Raw genomic sequence first — 20,132 nt, 5'->3', positions numbered from 1 at the left:
AACCAAGAGGTTAATTAGGACAAAGTTTTTCAATAATCTGGTTTATTTATTGGTATAAAAACTCTTCACCAGTATGAAAATATGAATCAAAATTTAACTGTAAAATGTACATACTATTTTGTAAGAAAAATGTATGTTATGCAGGGTGTCATGCGGGGTCTCAGCTCCCGCCCCCCATATAAGAACGCAGGATATGGTGAGGCCAAAAAGGAACACCCACGGAGCCATAGGTAGGGGAGTCACACCACTATACTCTCGCTGGCGGCTGGGTTGGAGACACAAGGAGCAGGAGTCACACGATCGCAACCCGCTGTCCACTTGTCTCTGCCAACCAACCCCACTTGCTAACTGCAATCTGCCTTGCTAGCTCAGCCACAGCAGTTATATTAGTGGCCAATGGCTAACTGGTTACAGCTGACGGCCAACTAGTCACAGTTGATGCCCATCTACTACCCGAGCCAGCACCTTTCCACTGAGGCTCAGAGCCTGGAAACTGCACTCCTGGCTCTGTCCCCACAATGTATTTATTTTTTAGATACATGATGAAGTATCTAGGGATGAAATACCACAATATGTATCATTTAATTTAAAATGCTTAAACAAAAAAATAAAAGAAATGAAGCAAATATGGCAAAATGTGAATTGTTAGATTGAAATAACAAGCATACGAGTATGCAGATGTTCCTTATACTATTCTACTTTTCTGTCTGTATTTTTCTATTTGAGGTAGTTTTAAATACATGTTCTCCTTAAATCTATTCTACCTCTAATAATTAATCCTACAAATACAGCTCTGTCCACTAAAAAAGGCCTAAAAACAATAACCAATAGCAATTAAACAATAACCTTAGAGCTCAGACTGTAGTCTCCAAATGCTGTCTGCTACCAAAAAAAAAAAAATACACACACACACACACACACACACACACACACACTATAGGCTCTTAGAGAAAAGACTGATCGTGATGTGGGGCAAAAAATGTATATGATGAACCTTGCACCTTTGATTGCTTCCTTATCATATCACGAAGGACACTATCAAAAATCTACAGGTCACATCGAATATACTTGGGAGCCAATATGAAAGGGTTCCCACTGGCCAAAGACGGGACAATGTGCACATCAATAATAACAGCACTGGACTGGAACATATCCAACATGTTTAAACCCACGACTTTATGACGATTTTTAGAATTCATTGGTCTTCTAGTGAATCAACTCACTATTATGAAGACTGATTAATAAAAAAATCATTTATCCTGCCTTTCAATCACCCAGTTATTTTGGAAAGCAAGTAATTAATACAGGGTAGATTTCCATGAGCCTTACACAGATATGCAGGATTAGTTTTAGTTTCCTCCTGCTGCTATGAAACAACACAAATTGATTATCTTACGGTTCTGGACGTTAGGAGTCTGCTGCGGGTCTCACTAGACTGAAATCAAGGTGTTGCAGAGCTGTGCTCGCTTCTGAAAGCTCTAGAGGCAAATCCATTCCTTGCCTTTTCGGCTCCTAGAGGCTGCACACGTTCCAGGTCTGGTGACCCCCTCCACCCACCCAGTCAGCCCACAAGAGCCAGTCAACACTTGCTCCTGTCACAGCACTCTGGCACTGTTTCTCCGCCTCCCGACCCTACTTCTAATGAGCCTGTGATTCCACTGGGCCCACCTGGATCACCTCCCTGTCTTAAAGTCGGCTGATCAGCACCCTGAATTCCACCTGGAACCCTAATTCTCCTTTGCGACGTAATCTAACACAATGCTCCAGGTTCTGGAGATATCTCTGCGGGGAGGAGCATTATTCTGTCCACTGCAGCCCACCGCACATCATCTTTACTTCCACCTAAACAGTTTTAAGATAGAACATTTATTTTAATCTATGTATGATCCTATCTCAGGAAATTAAATTTCCAACCACAAGTAGCCATTTGCAGAACATTAAGACTGCTGTATTTCTTTTTAATGTTTTACATGTTTATTTACAACAATAGCTAACACTATGTACCAGTAACTGGTCAAAGTGCTTTAAACACACACCTTGACTCATTTAATTGTCACAATAGCCCTAGAGCAACATGCAATGAAGTAACCCCAGGAGTAATTACTAAATCTGTATTCAATTCGTCTGCATCTTTGTACCAATTCCATCAGATGACCTCTAAAAGAAACCCAAAAGTAGTACCAACCAATTGAGGTAAAGTAATGGAAAGAATGCCCCCATACAATGAGATAATTAATAAGGAAGAAATACACAGCAGTTCCCTTTTTACAGAATTGTGACTCTTGGAAAAAATTACCTGACAATACATAAATGAAGAATGCGTCAAACTCACCGGCAATTTAATAAATGAAAATAACACGTACCAACTCATATTTGTTAACCCACCTGTGGGGGCAGAGCCCCAGAAAGTAGTTTACAGGCTCTCGGCCTCACGTGGAGGAGTGCTGGCTCGGGTAGTAGATGGCCGTCAGCTGTGGCTGATTGGCCGTCAGCTGTAGCCAGTTAGCCAATTAGCCGCTAATATAACTGCTGTGGCTACGGAGGAGAGTAGAAGAGAGGGAGAGAAGAGAGAGAAGAACGGGGGCTAGCAAGAAGATGGCGGCTGGGCTGGCAAGCGTGGATGGCGGTTTGCGGACAGTGTGTATCCAGCCTCCAGTGAGAGTATAGTGCCGCCAGAGAGAATATAGTGGTATGACTCCCCTACCTATGGCTCCGTGGGTGTTCCTTTTCGGCCTCACCATATCCTGCGTTCTTATGTGGGGAGCGGGACCAGAGACCCCGCAGGTCGACCAGCACGACAAATGGCACAGCGAGCAGGGTCTCCCTGCACGACAAATGGCGCAGCGAGCAGGGTATGGTGCCAGCCAAAGCTCTCCAAAGGACAGTGGAGCAGTTTGTGTGTATGAACATTGAGTCTCAGGAAGACCAGGAGGAGCAGCTGCCGGACAGCTGGACCCCCGTGGAGGGGTGGGAGGATGTGGACGGTTCTCCCACCAGCACAGGAAAAGCCATGCAGCTGCTGCAGAGATGGAGCCCCGTGGAGAGGTGGAAAGATGTGGACGGTTCCCCAACCAGCACAGGCCGGAGAAAGCGAAGGTCGTTGCAGCCCTGTGGGCCGGGGAAGTTCCTGCTCGGGCAGCCCGGATGCAGGACTTGTAGTCCCAGGAGGTAACGCTTGCTGAGTCCTCCGTGGGAGATGAAGGTGAGGTCAAGGTTGTCCCTCACCCCCAGGACAGCCCTGGTGAATGACTATGGACTATGGGGAATTGCCTTCCATCCCTAATTTAATGGACCTCTTGACTGTTTGTTTGGGAACTGTTGTTAGTGGAACTGGGGGATATTTGCTTTTGTCTCTTGACTGGCCGCCATTGAGAATATGTAAGCACCTTGATTGTGAGTCGCTGTTGTTCCAGCAGGGTACCCTGAGAGGCACAGAGAGAGTGGCAGTGCCCTGAGAGCCCTGGCTGAGTCCAGGAAGTCTGGCTGAGCCCTGAAGATACCCTGGCTGTGCCCAGGAAGTCGGGCTATTCCCAGAGAGAGTGGCAGTGCCCTGAGAGCCCTGGCTGTGTCCAGGAAGTGTGGCTGTGCCCAGAGAGTGGCAGTGCCCTGAGAGCCCTGGCTGTGTCCAGGAAGTGTGGCTGTGCCCACAGAGAGTGGCAGTGCCCTGAGAGCCCTGGCTGAGTCCAGGAAGTCTGGCTGAGCCCTGAAGATACCCTGGCTGTGCCCAGGAAGTCGGGCTGTATCCCAGAGAGAGTGGCAGTGCCCTGAGAGCCCTGGCTGTGTCCAGGAAGTCTGGCTGTGCCCTGAAGATGCCCTGGCTGTGCCCAGGAAGTCGGGCTGTATCCCAGAGAGAGTGGCAGTGCCCTGAGAGACCTGGCTGAGTCCAGGAAGTCGGGCTGTTTCCAGAGAGAGTGGCAGTGCCCTGAGAAATCCTAGCTGTGCCCAGGGAAACTAGTGGTACCCTAAGAAGTCCAGGAAGTCTGGCAGTGCCCAGAAGCACTGGTGGTGCCCTGAGAAACCCTGGCTGTGTCCGGGAAGACAGGTGGTACCCTAATAAGCCCAGGAAGTCTGGCTGTGCCCAGAAGCACTGGTGGTGCCCTGAGAAACCCTAGCTGTGCCCAGAGAGCCTGGCTGTGTCCAGGATATTGCATTCACCCCCAGGCTCCTCGCACAGGGCCCCTCGTGGAAGACGCTTGTCGCGTAGATTGTGAGGCGAGAGCCTGTAGGGGTGGAGTGTGGGGGCAGAGCCCCAGAAAGTAGTTTACAGGCTCTCGGCATCACGTGGAGGAGTGCTGGCTCGGGTAGTAGATGGCCGTCAGCTGTGGCTGATTGGCCGTCAGCTGTAGCCAGTTAGCCAATTAGCCGCTAATATAACTGCTGTGGCTACGGAGGAGAGTAGAAGAGAGGGAGAGAAGAGAGAGAAGAATGGGGGCTAGCAAGAAGATGGCGGCTGGGCTGGCAAGCGTGGATGGCGGTTTGCGGACTGTGTGGATCCAGCCTCCAGTGAGAGTATAGTGCCGCCAGAGAGAATATAGTGGTATGACTCCCCTACCTATGGCTCCATGGGTGTTCCTTTTCGGCCTCACCATATCCTGCGTTCTTATGTGGGGAGCGGGACCAGAGACCCCACAGGTCGACCAGCACGACAAATGGCGCAGCGAGCAGGGTCTCCCGCATGACCACCACCACGAATCACTCCCACCCGTGTTACTGTATCTGTGTGCACCACTCCAGCCTGCCTTTAATTGGGGCTTACTCCCCATAGCTGCTGGGATACTGGCTTTCGTAGCTTAGCCCTCAACTGTGGGCCCTCTTTTAGAATTGTCTCCACTGGGAAAAGCACACCTTCCCAGGGCAAACAGAACCCAATGACAGATTGTCACAGAGATTTAAATGCCGAGCCCCTCAGCTCAACCTGGAAAACCTAAAAGCAATTCCGTCTTCAGAGTGAGTCACAGGCCAGCTGAAACATGGGATTAGACCACAACACAGCCCAGCTTCTCCCTCCCTCCACCCAATCCTGCCCCCTCCCTTCCCTCAGTATTGATCTCGAAAGTACTCCCTAATAAACTTTCTGAACACTAAGCTTCCTGAATATGAACCTCCATCGCAGGCTACTTCCCGGAGAACTGGGTATTGGACACTGATCCAATACTTTCAGACAGCAATTTGGCAACATATATCAAGAACCTTAAAATATTCATATTCTTGAGAAAACAGTAGGGTAGAAAGGGCATGGACTCCAAAGCACAGATTCAGATCCCAGCTCTGCTGTATGAAAGCTCTGAGACCTGAGTCTTGGTCTCCTCATCTATAAAAAAATACCATCTATAGTTTAGAATTATTATAATATTCAAAGCAGAGAGCATATGTAAAAGCACCCAGCACACAGTGATTGCTTAATTAGCAATTAAGATTGCTAATCAGCGGACTTTAAGATTAAATGTTACTTTCTCTTCCCATTTACCAATAATCCCAGTCAAACAAGGAAAAATATCCTCTCATATTAAGTATCTGTTTACAAACTTCCACAGTAACCTTAGGTTCATGAAGGAAGAGTCCATATCTATCTAGTTTGGTAGTTCTCAGACCTTAGCATTAGAATGCCCTGGAGGGCTTCTTAAAACAGATTGTTGGGCATGAGCTCCAGAGTTTCTGATTCAGTAGTTCTCAGGTGTGGCCCAATAATTTGCATTTCCAACAAGTAACCAAGAGATGCTGATACTGGTCAGATATCTCACTTTGAGACCCTCTGGTCTAAGTTTATCACTGAATCTCCCTGTACCAGTTCAAACAGTTCCTAATATATATAAAAGATATTCAAATATTTGCTGAGTGACTAAGACATATAAATAAGTCTACTACACTGTTATTTATTAAAGTATAAAATTGGAAATTAATGTCTAAAAGTGGGGAATAATTAAACACTATGTATTGTACTAAAAATAAACATTAAGAAATACAAGTAAAACCATCAACAAAATGAAAGGCAACCTACCCAATGGGAGAAGATATTTGCAAATCATATATCTGACAAGGGGTTAAAATCCAAAATATATAAACAACTCATATGACTCAATAGCAAAAAAAAAAAATCTGATCAAAAAATGGGCAGAGGATCTGAACAGGCATTTTTCCAAAGATAACACACAGACGGCCAATAAACACATGAAGAGGTGTTCAACATCACTCATCATCAGGGAAATGCAAATCAAAACCACAATGAGGTATCACCTCCACCTGTTAGAGAGGCTAGTATCAAAAAGATAAGAAATAAGTGTTGGTAAGGATGTGGAGGAAAGGAAACCCTTATGCACTGTTGGTGGGAATGTATATTAAAGCAGCCATTATGGAAAGCAGTATGGTGGTTCCTCAAATAATTAAAAAATAGAACTACCATAGGATCCAGAATTCTGGGTATTTATCCAAACGAAACAAAAACACTATGTATCATGAAAAGATATACGCACACCATGTTCACTGCAGCATTATTTACAATAGTCAAGACATGAAAGCAACCTAAGTGTCCATCAGCAGCTAAATAGATAAAGAACATGTGGTGTATATACACAGTGGAATATTATTCAGTCATAAAAAGGAAAGATATCTTGCCATTTGTGACAACATGGATAGAGCTTGAGGGCATTATGCTAAGTGAAATAAGCAAAACAGAGAAAGACAAACACCATAAAATCTCACTTATAGGTAGAATCTTTTAAAAAAGAACTCATACAGAGAACAGACTGGTGGTTGCCAGAGGTGAAGTGGGGGGTGAGAGGATGGGGGGGGATGGACAAAATGGATGAAGGGAGTCAAAAGGTACAAACTTCCAGTTATGAAATAAGGAAGTCCTGCGGATGTAATGTACAGTACCATGACTATAGTTAACAATACTGTGTTGCATATTTGAAAGTAGCTAATAGAGTATCTCTTAGAAGTTCTCATCACAAGAAAAAAAATTTGTGACAATATATGGTGATGGATGTTAACCACACTTTTTGTGGTGATCATTTCACAATACATACAAATATCAAATCATTATGTTGTACCTGAAACTAACATGTTGTATGTCAATTTTATCAATTTAAAAAAATACAAGTAAAATAATGCTTAGCTAAGTATATGCCAAATAGTAAGTGAAAAAAGGTAACACTAAATTGTATTTATATCAGACTACATTAAACATATATACACATGGATAAATGGCAGAAGAGTTCAAAAAGTTACTTAGTTTTTGAGTTTAGGATTATGAGAATTCAAGGTTTGGTTGTTATTTAAAGTTTACTCAGGAGATATTTTAAGGTTGAATTAATATAAAATAGCAACACTAAATAATTAAAGTATATAATTAAATAGAACCGTAGATACCACAGGATATTGTCACCAAATAAAACTACAGAGGGTGACAAAAAAGTGCATACATATTTTAGAAAGGAAAAAACTGTATTAAAATTGTAATACTTAATATATACCAATAACAAAAGATGAATACAAGTCATGTGTATACATTTTTTTGGCACCCCCGGCATCTATAAATTGGTTGTTAGTTTCTTCAAAGTCGATGTTATAAAGCACTACAGAAAAGCCTACACAGAACAATTAAAAAATAGCCAACTACATACAAAATCATACTGTACCTGCCACAGGAGGGACGATGCCATAAAAACGTACTGTTGCATGTTCTCCATTAACATCAACTCTTCGACCAATAACATCTGATGTCAAAGTGTCATTCATTATAATAGAGCCAGAATCCAAACTACGAGGAGCTCTAGGAAGAAAATTATAACATTGACAAGAACTTAAAAAAATTCTGTTAAAAAAATTTTTTTTAAATCTCATATATTCATGAGGTCAACACTTCTGACCAATTTAGTCTTCATATTTTGGTGAAGCGAAGAACTCTCATAATTTGATTTTACTTTACTGCCTAACCATATTTTGATCTTGTTTAACTCGTTAGCTCACATCACATGACTTGTCTATTCTGTCATTTACTGAAGGGTGAAGTAGGTGGGAAGGAAAGAGAAGAAAAAGGGATAAATTGATAAACAGGAAACAGGCGATATGAACACTGTTCTCGCCTCATGAAGGGACAAAAACACAAATCCACAGATAGAGGAAGGAACACCTATGATGAATAACAAATAAAAAATTAAATGCTTATAAAAAAAAAGGAACCTCAGAGAAAAGCACCATCTGTCTAGGAATGATAACTAAATCCAATGCCCATTTCCCAGGGAAGCAGAAAACTGAGTGAGGAACTTGCTAAAGGACACTACCAGGCTGTGGGCAGCCAAATCCAGACAGTGGGAAACTCTACAGGACAAACAAATCAATTTCTTCAAATGAAACACAAAGAGAAAAAGAAACAGAGAGAGAACAAAGAGATTTTAAAAACTTGAGATATGTTAACTAACTGCAATGTATGGAGTTTATTTGGATCCTCATTTTTCAAAACTGTAAAAAAATTTTAAAATGTGAGAAAATTGAAAATTTGAACACAACTAGATATTTGATATGAAAGAATAACTGTTTCTTAGGGTTACAGTCAAGATGGCAGAGTAGTTATTTAAAAAAAGAATATTTCTAGTAAGGCTAATAATAAATTTATTTTGAAAAAAAGGGAAAGAATCATTGTTACATGTTTAGCTATGACAATAATATAATGGCTATGATTTTTAAAAAGAGTTTATCTTTTAAATACACATTAAAATTACAGATTTTTAGAACTGTATTTTAGATATGTCAGGCCAGTGGCTATGTAGACAGTACATTAAAAGGAAGTAAGAAACAGAGTGGTCGGTTAGGGAAATATTGTTATAATTCAGGTGAAAACAACGAGGGCCTGACACCAGGCATTGGCCGCCATCATTCGTTGAACACACACTGAGCATGGCTGCATTCTAGGTACTGTGCTAGGCCTCACATCATAGGAAACCACACACACGATTCCTGACTCAGGAGTTTACAGTCCAGTGGTAGGAAGACCTGAGAGAAGGGTATGGATTTCAGAGAAAGTTAAGAGCTAGAATCAACAGGGTTTGGTGATTAAATGGACAGAAATTATAAAATCAAAGACTAGGAAGACTTTGGTTCCTAGTTCAAAAGATGTTTTCATTAGAAATGTGTATCAGGGAGTCATCAACACAATTTATAACTGATACCATGAAAGTGGATGAGATCAAAAGTGTACTAGTGGCAAGAAAAGAAGATCAATGATAGGACCCTAGAGAAATAAAATATTTAAAAGGGAGAGGGAAGAAACCCCTAGAAGGATCAGAAGAAAGCCAGAGAGTTTTAAGCAAACCAGATTCCTGGTGTTTTGGAATCCAAGCGCAGCAGGAATAATGGAGTAACAGTATCAGAGACGGCAGAGACCCTGTGAGACCAGGGCTTGAAAACCTTGTGTTCCCTGTGAATGTGGTTTACCGCCATGCCCTCACCTTTGTGGAAATAAAACTTGGTTTCCATTACAAATGTTGCAATGTTGCAGTACAAGGATTTTGAAATGACCACAAATTACAGGACTATTGAACAAAGTACTTTTCCAGTTTAATAATATTACCCTATGTGTATAAAATAAGAAACGCATACACCACTAATCACACCTTCCTGGGTTTAAATCACATTCCTGGTAACTCATAAACTCCACTAGCATGTGGGTAGCTGAGGCCTCCAGTATTATGACTTCTCTACCTTTGTTATCTTTTTTAAAGTAATAGTAGATATTTTATCTATTACTGCAGTTGTCTGTTCCCATGCAAAGGAAATAATCTGAACATTTTTCTCTCTTATCAAGTTTCAGTATTGGGTTCATTCAATCAGGTTCTCCAGCTTCTCTTAAAAACATTTTCCCCAATTCTCGTAAGAATTCCCCTATTTCAAAATGGGGCTGAATTTTGACGGTGTAAATATGGGAGGACAGGACAATCGGGAAGGGGCCAAGACCTAGATCTAAACCTGCCTAGCAGGTTTGAAAAGCAAAAGAGGAAATGTCAAGAGTTCAGATGACTTGGTAAAATCAACAGGCTGGTGGGGCAGGCATGGGAAACCATGGTTTATATGCTCAGACACAAATATAGTCAGCAGCAAAGGGGCCTGGTCACAAACCTGTGTCCAGATGCAAAGTTCTAGTCCCTGATGAGGAAAACTAGTAAGATCACTGCAGAGCTCCATTCCTATGAGAAGTTAAAGTATTAGGCCGAATCTTGGTTCCATGAACTAGAGTCGGGGTTATTCAAACCCAGAAATTCACAACCAGGCCCCACATCAGTCTGAAACTGGCAGGGGCTGGGCCTAACAGTAACACGTTGGAGCTCACGCCAACTAATGGTGAGAATGTCTCGGGGAGAAAAACAGTGTCAACTGGTGAGCAGGGAAAGGAAGTGGCACAATAGCAAAATCAGGAATGAAGATACCAGGAAGTCCTTCTTTAATATGTGTAATTCATGAGTTACAAAGTTCCTTCACATGCTTGACCCTATTTGATCTCTAGTAACAATGTTTTCTTTCCTACCTGTGTGCTACGCCCACAGGACCTGAGGTCGTTAGGTAGAAGGTATCTAACGTCAGTAATTAATTGGCTCCGTGTCAGGTCAATATTTTTGATGATTTTGACTAGCCTCTTAACCCCTCTAATAATTTACTTTCTGATACTTGGATTCTTTCAGGATCTAGAAACTGGACCCCGTCTTGTTTTCAAAGTCCATACCCTCTCCCTCTGGCCAGTCATCCAATGAGTCGCTGTGACCCCTGGACCACCACTGCCTGTTGCTAACACCACCACTTTGATCACCCCCAATTGAGCCCCCCTCCCCATTTTAGTGCCTCCTCAAACTGTCCTGAAGTCAGCTGCTCACCTAGTTCCATTTTCTGTAGTTGCCTGTATTGGGCCCTCTCCTGTTTACCTGAACATAGTGGCATGTCACTCACTGTTCCTTGGTTAGGTTCATCCAGGTGCCAACCAAGCCGCGGTTAAGAATGCCTTTTATTTAAATCTACTTGCTCACTAATGAAGACAGCCCATTTAATTTTCAGGTGTCTCTACTTGTTAGGTAACAGTTCTTTAAGAGGAGATGAAATATACCTACAGTGTTTCCCTGAAAATAAGACCTAGTCGGACAATCAGCTCTAATGCATCTTTTGGAGCAAAAATTAATATAAGACCCAGTATATTACATTACATTATATTATAACATTATATACTATATTACATTACATTATATTACCAGGTCTTATAGTCAAATAAGTTCGGGTCTTATATTAATTTTTGTTCCAAAAGACACATTAGAGCTGATTGTCCAGCTAGGTCCTATTTTCGGGGAAACATGGTATCATTTCCACCCCCGGATTTTAGTCCTGCCCTCTGCAGCCAGAGAATCAAGCTATTCATACTCTTTCCAGCTAACAGTTAAATATTCGAAAGCCACCACTATGCTATTATTTCCCCTCATTCCTCTTCCTATACCCATGTTCCAGAATGCTTTACCAGAGTAAACATGAATTCCAAGTTCACCTCATAATTCATTTACCGAGTCTTTTCTTAAAATACCTAAAACTGAAAACCATATTCCAAATGTGACTTGACCTATATGTGGGTTCAATGGTCTGAACATCATTTATTTAATAATGTAGCCTAACGTTACATTCCCTTTACATAGGAAAGACTGTTGTTTACTATTAAGACTGCAATGAACTACACTCCATCGCCATTTGTGAGTTACTGTCACCTCCTGATCACAAAATTAAAATGTTTAAATTTCACTACAATTACATTACCCTAAAAAAGTGTTTTCGGTAGTTTTAAATACCCTTTCAATTTTCATTAACGTGTAAACAGAATTTTATTATGATCCATAATTTCTGTTCTACTTCTTTTATTAACACTATAAACATTTTTCTATACAGCCAGAGAATCATCATTTTAATCACTTTAATGTTGACATGTACATACCACAATCCACTTAATCATTTCTCTATTGTTAAATGTTTTTATTGTTTACTGTCCCAAAGAAAAGAACTGAAAACATCTTTCATTTTTAAATTATTATTGTCCTTTGAAGCACTTCCTTGGAAAAACATCAAGACAATTATTCCAAGTAAATAAATATGTTTAAGATTCTTGAAAGCCATGGACAAATTGTCTATCAAAAAAAAGTTGATATTGACACTGATACGAAAAGAAAATCTATTTGTTTACCTGTTTCTACAGTCTTATGAATTCCCTTCAAGTGTTTTCAAGTCAGGTCTTCTCTATCCTGCACTTGTACAACGAATTTTGAGGTAGGACTTAAAACGTTATAATATTATGTATAAATGTAGAACTTTATACATTTATATATATTAAACATCCAATAATCCAACATATTAACTCTCTCTCCCAGCTTTGTCCTGTGCAATTTTTATAAGAACAAAGACAAAAAAAGAATCTAAGACACTGACCAAAGACAGAAACCCATACAAACTATGGGTAAAATTTTTCAGTTGCAAGCCCTCCTATTACCCAGCTCACATTCAAGAACAGCATGAACTCTGTGAAATGCTTCACTGAAATCAAAATATACTGTTAGTCAGGGAATCGGGGAACACGCCCTGCCGAGGAGACAGAGGCAGAATGGGGTAAGAGAAGGGAGACTGTCACTTTATAACTTACACATCTCGGAGTCGTATGAATATTTTTTGAAATGGGTAGTTGTTTTTTCTTCTATTAATAATAATGAGGAGGAGGAAAAGGAGAATGATGATGAAAAGACGGAGGAAATAATGCACTGTTCTCTACAAATTTCCCTGGCTCACCAAGGAATCTCAACCCAAAGAAAACATGCGGTAAATTTAGCAAGACTGACTAACCTCTTCCCAGCTCCTGAGATTACTATTTTCTAAAGGGTCACATCTTTCCTAGAAATTGTAACTCCTCTGTTCATTGCTCTTCAAAGATTACGAACAGGAATTTTTGCAGTCATGTTGGCCAGTTCTTTTACAAACTACTGGATGTAATTGCTCTTGGGATGAACACTAATTCAAATAGCCAAATAAATACCATCCTACCTCTTTTTATCTTCAACATGCTTTTCATCATTTTTTTTTTTTTTTTTTTTTTTTTTTGGCAAACCAGGAATCATTCTCCATTTAAAGGACCAAAGATAAGAAATTGAATCAATCTGCCAGGTTTCTGTCACCTCTTCTACTACATTACATATATTTTTAAAATATGAACCAAATGGGAAAAATATGAAATAAAGGCAATGAGTATAGAGGTGTTCATTATACTTTTCGCTGCATTTTCCTACCTTGAAAATGTTCGAGATTAAAGATAAAAAATATGTATTACTACACCCAAGGAGATGACTTTCTTGTACTATTTTTTACTCTAAATCAATCCTAAAAGCTTCTTTTCTTGTCTTCACATTTTTTCACAGGTTGATTTTAGGCTTGGCCTTAAAATAGTTTTCCTAAAAGGTTTGTTCAAGTGTCTAAAGATCATTAGTTAAGAAACTGCCTCTTTCTCCATTTCAGTAATCCCTTTTGTATTTTTCTCTGCATATCTTTCTCACTTAATTTTTTGAATAGATGATATTCAAAAGTATTAAAGGGATATACTGAAAGTTCCCCTTTCACTCCTGCCAGTCATTATTTCTTCCCACTGGCAACAGATTTATTAGTATGTCACACATACTTCCATACATATTTCATGTTTGTACAATCAAATATATTACTTTCTTCTTTATATAAATGAGAGCATACTACTAGATATGTGGTTCAATTCCTTACATTTTCATTCAGTAACATATCCTAGAGATTTAGCCACAGCCATGTCAGGACCTTTAATTTTTTTCATGGCTGCATATTTGTATTGGTAAACCATAATTTATTTAACCAGTCCTCAAACTCATGAACATTTGGATTATTCCCAAGTTTTTCTGACTACAAACAATAGTAGAAGGATTAAGCCTGCACATTTATCTTTTTACACTTGTGCAAATATATCTATAGGAAACATTCTCAAAACGGATATTGCTGAATCAAAAGGGATGTGCATTTTTAATGTTGATAGCTAATGACGAATGTTCTTAATTACATTTTTTTTTTATTATCTCCTCAGTCAAAAGGAAACAAAAGAAAAAATAAACAAATGGGACCATATCAAACTGAAAACTTTTTGCACAGCAAAGGAAACTGTCAACAAAACGAAAAGACAACCTACTGAATGGGAGAAGATATTCACTAATGAGACATCCGATAAGGGGTTAATAACCAAAATTTATAAAGAACTCATACAACTTAACACCAAAAAAAACAAACAACAATCTGATTAAAAAATGGGCAGAGGACTTGAATAGACATTTCTCCAAAGAGGACATAAAGATGGCCAACAGACATAGGAAAAGATGCTCAACATCACTAATCATCAGAGAAATGCAAATTAAAACCACAATGAGCTATCACCTCACACCTATAAAAACGGCTATCATTAATACTTGTAAATCAATAAACATCAAATCTTGACAAGGATGTGGAGAAAAAAACACCCGCATGCACTGTTGGTGGGATTGCAAATTAGTACAGCTACTATGGAAAACAGTATGGAATTTCCTCAAAAATTAAAAATAGAAGGGGCCGGCCCGGTGGCTCAGGCGGTTAGAGCTCCATGCTCCGAACTCCGAAGGCTGCCGGTTGGATTCCCACATGGGCCAGTGGGCTCTCAACCACAAGGTTGCCAGTTCAATTCCTCGAGTCCCACAAGGGATGGTGGGCTGCGCCCCTGGAGCTGAGCTGCACCCTCCACAACTAAGACTGAATGGACAACAACTTGACTAGGAAAAAAGTCCTGGAAGTACACACTGTTCCCCAATAAAAGTCCTCTTCCCCTTCTCCAATAAAACCTTTAAAAAAATTTTTTTTTAAATAGAACTACCTTATGACCCACAATTCCACTTCTGGGTACTTATCAGAAGAAGTATAAAACACTACTTTGAAGGGCCATGTGCATCCATATATTCACTGCAGCATTATTTACAATGGCCAAGATACGGAGGAAGCCTGGGTGTCCACCCATGGATGAATGGATAAAGAGGTGGTACGTATATACAATGGAACATTACTCAGCCATAAAAAAGAATGAAATCTTGGCATCTGCAACCACATGGATGGACAGTAAGTGCAGGAAGTCAGACAGAGAAATACAAATAATGTATGATGTCACTTAACGTGTGTAATCTAAAGAGCAAAATAAACAAACAAATGCAATAGAAATAGATATAGAAAACATTGATATAGAGAACATTTTGATGGTTGCCAGAGGAGAGGGGGGTTAGGCGGCTGGGTGGAAAAGGGAAAGGGATTAAGAAGTATAAATTGGTAGCTACAAAATAGTCATGGGGATGTAAAGCACGGCATAGAGAATACAGACAATATTGTAATAACTATGTGTAGTGCCAGGGGTGTACTAATCGGGGTATCACTTCGTAAATTATATAAATGTCTAACCACTATGCTGTACACCTGAAAATAGTATAAAATAATATTGAATGTCAACTATAACTGAAAAAATAAAAAAAGAATTGCTACCACTCTCCTAAAGACAAATAACCCAACTGAAAAATAGGTAAAAGATCTGCACAGACATACAGCCTAAGGAGATATACAAATGGCTAACGAACACATGAGAAGTTGCTCGACATGGCTAAGAGTCTTAGAATCAATGAAGAAAGTTAGAGGACATGAGAAGAATTTGGTGGTGAGTCTGAAGCATCAACAACAAAGCAAATTATTGAACAAAATTATATAGCACTTTACAAAGTTCTTACATTTCCCTTACTGTAATTGCACAATATTAATTCAAAATTTAACCGATTTCTTAATTCTTCTAAAAATTACTGTGCTATTTTTGAAGGATGGAAGGCTCTTAACCTGGGAAATGTACTTAATCAAATCTATACTGCTTAATCTATACTGCTGAAATGGTTCTCATCTATTTTGTCTTTCTTAGCCCTTTTGGAACACGCACTTTCTCTGCCTGGTGCGCTGCCATTCACCCACTACAGAAGTGGACGAATGGCCGAAGACAGCCAATCTGAAGACTCCTTACCTCTAGTTCCTTGCATCCAGCAACTGGTCCCTGTCTGAAAATCCTAACCCAAGCAAACAGAGCCAATCTTTCAGCAAATGACATTAGCCCTTGAGGAGACATCAAAATCTTTCTTTCCCAAAACCTTAAAACAAAAGAATGATTTAAACCTGGAATAACTAAGGGACACCTTTGTCACTAAGTGGAAAAAACCTATCTGAAAATAAGACCAAACAGGAAAGCAGAGTTGATCCAGCTACACCTAAAGCCTTTCATTAACTCAGTTAAAAAAGATTTTGAAATATGAGTTCTAGTATCTTTCTAAATGTATTTTCCTAAATTTTTTCTTAATGTTTGTTCAAAATTGTACCAAAATAATTGGTATGAAGTCAGATGTATCATTCACACAATGACACCTATCAAGTAGAAAACTCAACCTCAATGGGAAACACACAGAGATTCAGCAGCTCTAAGTAGTAATCCTGGCTCAGGCACTAACAAACTGTGAGTCCTCAGATTTGTGACAGGTTAAGGAAACAGAAGACATGCTTAGCTGGAACTTACAGTCTAATTGGGAGAGAGAACTAACAATGAAAAACTATGACCTAAAATTAGGAATGCAAGGACCAAGTTCAGTGATGGAGGAGAACCATGTGGGTCAAGAGTAAGGGAACGCTCCGTGTGGCATCCACACCCTGGTTAAGCTGTTAGAAATGAGTGGCAGAGAGTAAGAGAACACATTTTCCGGGTAGGGAAATATAAGAGGGTTTCACTGACTGGAAGTTCATGCTGGGAGACTAAATATGAGGATACCTTTAAACACTTAAAGGCAAAAATGCCATTTGCTTTTAAATTAACACCTAAAATGTAACAATTTCTAAGTATTTAGCCCAATTTTAAACAAATCCATATGCTGTCCTTTAAAAAAAAATTAACTGTAATAAAATACACATAAATCATCTAACCATTTTTAAGTGTACAATTCAGTAGTATTCGATATATTCATTCACACTGTTGTGCAACCAATCACGGAATTTTTTTCATCTTGCAAAAAAGAAACTGTAACTCCCTGAAGAACTCCCCATACCACTCTCTTTTCAGCCCCTACCTTCTGTTTCTATGAACTTGACTACTTGACTTTCTATAACTAGACTACTCTATGTATCTCAATAAGTGGAACCCTACAGTGTTTGTCTTTTAGTGACTGGCTTATTTCACTGAGCAGAAAGTCCTGCAGTCCTTTCATACACCTCATGCCTGATGTCACAACCGGTGTCCAAGCTGTTACCACAGCTCCTCTTCCCTCACATACTGAATTGTCTCACACCATTTTAAGTAGGCCCTCGAAAAAGCTTTAAGCATTTCCGAGGAGTCTGTAGGCGTCTTCTCTCTCAAACACCAATGACTTAAATCTACACCAAATTCACAATATTTATGACAAAACTATATGAAAGTGAACTAATAAAATTAATGAGCCAATATGTGCCCTTTTACTACATACACTTTCAAATACCACCAAATCTTCCCTAATCACTCTTCCACAAATTCATTCCAGGTACTCCTAATAACTGGCAAACAGTGGTGTCTCCCTTTTGTGGAAGCCCCTACATACTTTGTGGGTAATATTCATTTTACACGAAATATGTCTATGATATTGCTTTCAATTGACTCTCTTGCATACTTCCCAGCAAAATGTGAAGATAAATTATCACATACTTTTAAAAAATCAACTTTAAAGTGCTAAGTATACAAAAAAACTCTACTAAAATGTATGATAAATTGACTTTAATAAACCAAAAGGAAAAAAAAAATCAAAACCACCAGAAAATAGTAACAACTACTAGTTTTATTGCTGAACGTTTACATTTTACAAAAATAAAATATTAAGATGATCCAGGAAGCTTGTTTAAAGTAGGTAACTTAAAGGTTCTACAGTGTTAAGATTTTATTAAGATTGAATTAGATTCAATTAAGTATGCACAGTAAAATTAAAAGTCAATGGTCAATCACTGTAGGAACAGAAATAGAGTCACAGAGTAATATATCTTGCAAAAAATAGTAGGGAAAAAAAAAAAAGTTCAATATAAAAAGGCAAAAAAGGAAATTAAAACAGGCAAAGAAAATAAAAAATGAAAGATGGTAGAAAAAGTCCAAATTCACTCATTATGAAGAGTCTACTAAAAAAAAACACACACACAGAAAAATACCTGACCTCGTGAAGCTTCTATCCTAATGGGGTAAACATAATAAACCAAATAAATGAATAAATCAATGGCATCTCCTATGATCAGTTCAAGTACAATGGAGACATAAGGGAAGGCCTCACCGAGAATATTCAAAAAACACTAGGGAATTTAAGGAATTGAACCATGTGGACATGGGGGGAAGAGCATTCCAGGCAAAGGAACAGCAGTGCAAATATCCTGAGGTTAGGATGTACTTGAGGATGCCCTAGAGTGGAGCAAAGGGAAAATACAAGAGATCAGAGGTAAAGCATGACTGCACCTTGGGGGCCATTCTAAAGATTCTGGCTTCTACTCTTAGTGAAATGGATAATCCTTGGAGGATTTTTGGAAAGGGGGGAGATAATCTGATTTTTTTTTTTTTTTTTAGAAGGATCACTTTAGATGTTATGATGCAAACAGACTGCAAGAAGAAAAAGCAGACTAGCTGGGAGCACTGCAGTTATCCAGGTGAGAGATGACCGTAACTTGGTCAAGTGAAGACAGTGAGAAGGGTTTGGGAGCCTGGATAGATATTGAAGGTGGGGTCCATATAATTTGTTGACAGATTTTAGGTGTGGTATGAAAGAGCTGAGTCAAGGATGACTCCAAAGGTTCAGGCCTGAACAAATATCTGTCAGTAGTGACAATGAATCAATGAATGCATGTACAATAAACCTGCCAGTCAAAAGGCAGACTGTTGACTCAGATTTTAAAAAAAAAATCCCCCGTGATGTGCTGTTTACAAAAGCATACGGGGGTCAAATATATCGGGAGATTTGACTTTCGGAGTTAAACACAGTGCCATATACAGATGCTGTATTATAGAATTATATGTTTGAAACCTCTAAGTAGAACTGTGGTTTCTTTGGAAACAGGGATGTCACACCCTCACCTGGATCCACCCACAACTTAGGGCAGTCTAAGCTGGCAGTGAGCATTATGCAAAAATGTTAAATGTTCTCCACCACTTAATATTATTTCTCCATCATAAATGTTAAATGATTAGGAAGGACAGGGCTGTTTCCCTAATGTGACACCAAGTTATTGATCGCCTGTACCAATTTCATCTCTTCCAAAGGGACAAGTTAATAAGGCTTTTCTGCGTCGTGCAGGGCGGCGTTGCCCCTCCGGCTGTGCTGGACGAGAGACCCCGCACACTCGCGCCCCACGCCGCACGCACGTCGGCACAGACACGTTCCCGTACGCACACACGCGCCAACGTCCGCACACACGTTCGCACACGCACACACACACACACACGCGCACCCATCGAGCCCACGCGTCTGGGTTCGGTCAAAGCCGCAGGGAGCAGACAACGCCCAGCTCTGCCAACCTGGGAAGTTTCTAGGAAACTTCTAGGACAGGAAAGGAAGACGGAGCACTGCAGGCTGGCCGCCGGCTGCCGGCCACCAGGAACACTCGCACCCTCGGCTCCCCAGCCCCTCCGACGCTCACCTACGCGCGCCCAGCCGGGTGGTCGCCGCGGCGGCTCCTCGCACGCGCCGTCCTGCAGCCGAGCTTCCGGCAGGAGCTGGAAGTGCTTCTTCGGAGAGGCCGGAAGTCCCGCCTCCGCGGGAGTGAGCGACGACCGTCGGAGCTTAGACCTGAGTGCCCGCGAGTCCTGGTAGCCGGAGGTTGGGTCAGTTCCCCCAGGACCTGCCGCTCACGCACCGTTGTGCTGCGGGAGCGATTGATGCCCGGAGTCAGGAGGACAGAATAGCTCCAGGAACGAGCATGTTCCGATTCACTTGTTATCACGGAAGCGAGTTACAAGTCGTGTGTGTAATTCAGCTCCATGTTTATTGAGAGTCTACTGCGTAGGAAGCATGTGGTCGCAG

General features: G+C 40.5%; 1 protein-coding gene across 4 annotated transcripts in view; it reads right to left on the bottom strand.

The window, feature by feature from the left end:
* The window catches only part of TBCE (tubulin folding cofactor E), a 62,593-nt gene extending 42,718 nt beyond the window's left edge, over window positions 1–19,875 (bottom strand). For 3 of the 4 annotated variants that reach the window (XM_019746979.2, XM_074316718.1, XM_074316719.1), the window contains exons 1-2: window positions 19,750–19,853; window positions 7,638–7,771 (exon numbers count right to left, since the gene is read on the bottom strand). In XM_019746979.2, coding sequence (XP_019602538.2) covers window positions 7,638–7,737 — 100 coding nt within the window. In that variant the 5' untranslated portion in view covers window positions 7,738–7,771; window positions 19,750–19,853. Of the gene's footprint in view, window positions 1–7,637; window positions 7,772–19,749 lie in introns of all 4 variants that reach the window. The other variant, XM_074316721.1, reaches the window with a different exon arrangement.
* Between the last annotated feature and the right edge of the window lie 257 nt (window positions 19,876–20,132).

This window comes from Rhinolophus sinicus, linkage group LG12 (genome assembly GCF_036562045.2).
Source record: "Rhinolophus sinicus isolate RSC01 linkage group LG12, ASM3656204v1, whole genome shotgun sequence".
In the NCBI taxonomy this organism is placed as follows: Eukaryota; Metazoa; Chordata; class Mammalia; order Chiroptera; family Rhinolophidae; genus Rhinolophus; species Rhinolophus sinicus.
Note: the sequence above shows the minus strand (reverse complement) of the source record. Positions and strands in the feature narration are given on the sequence as shown.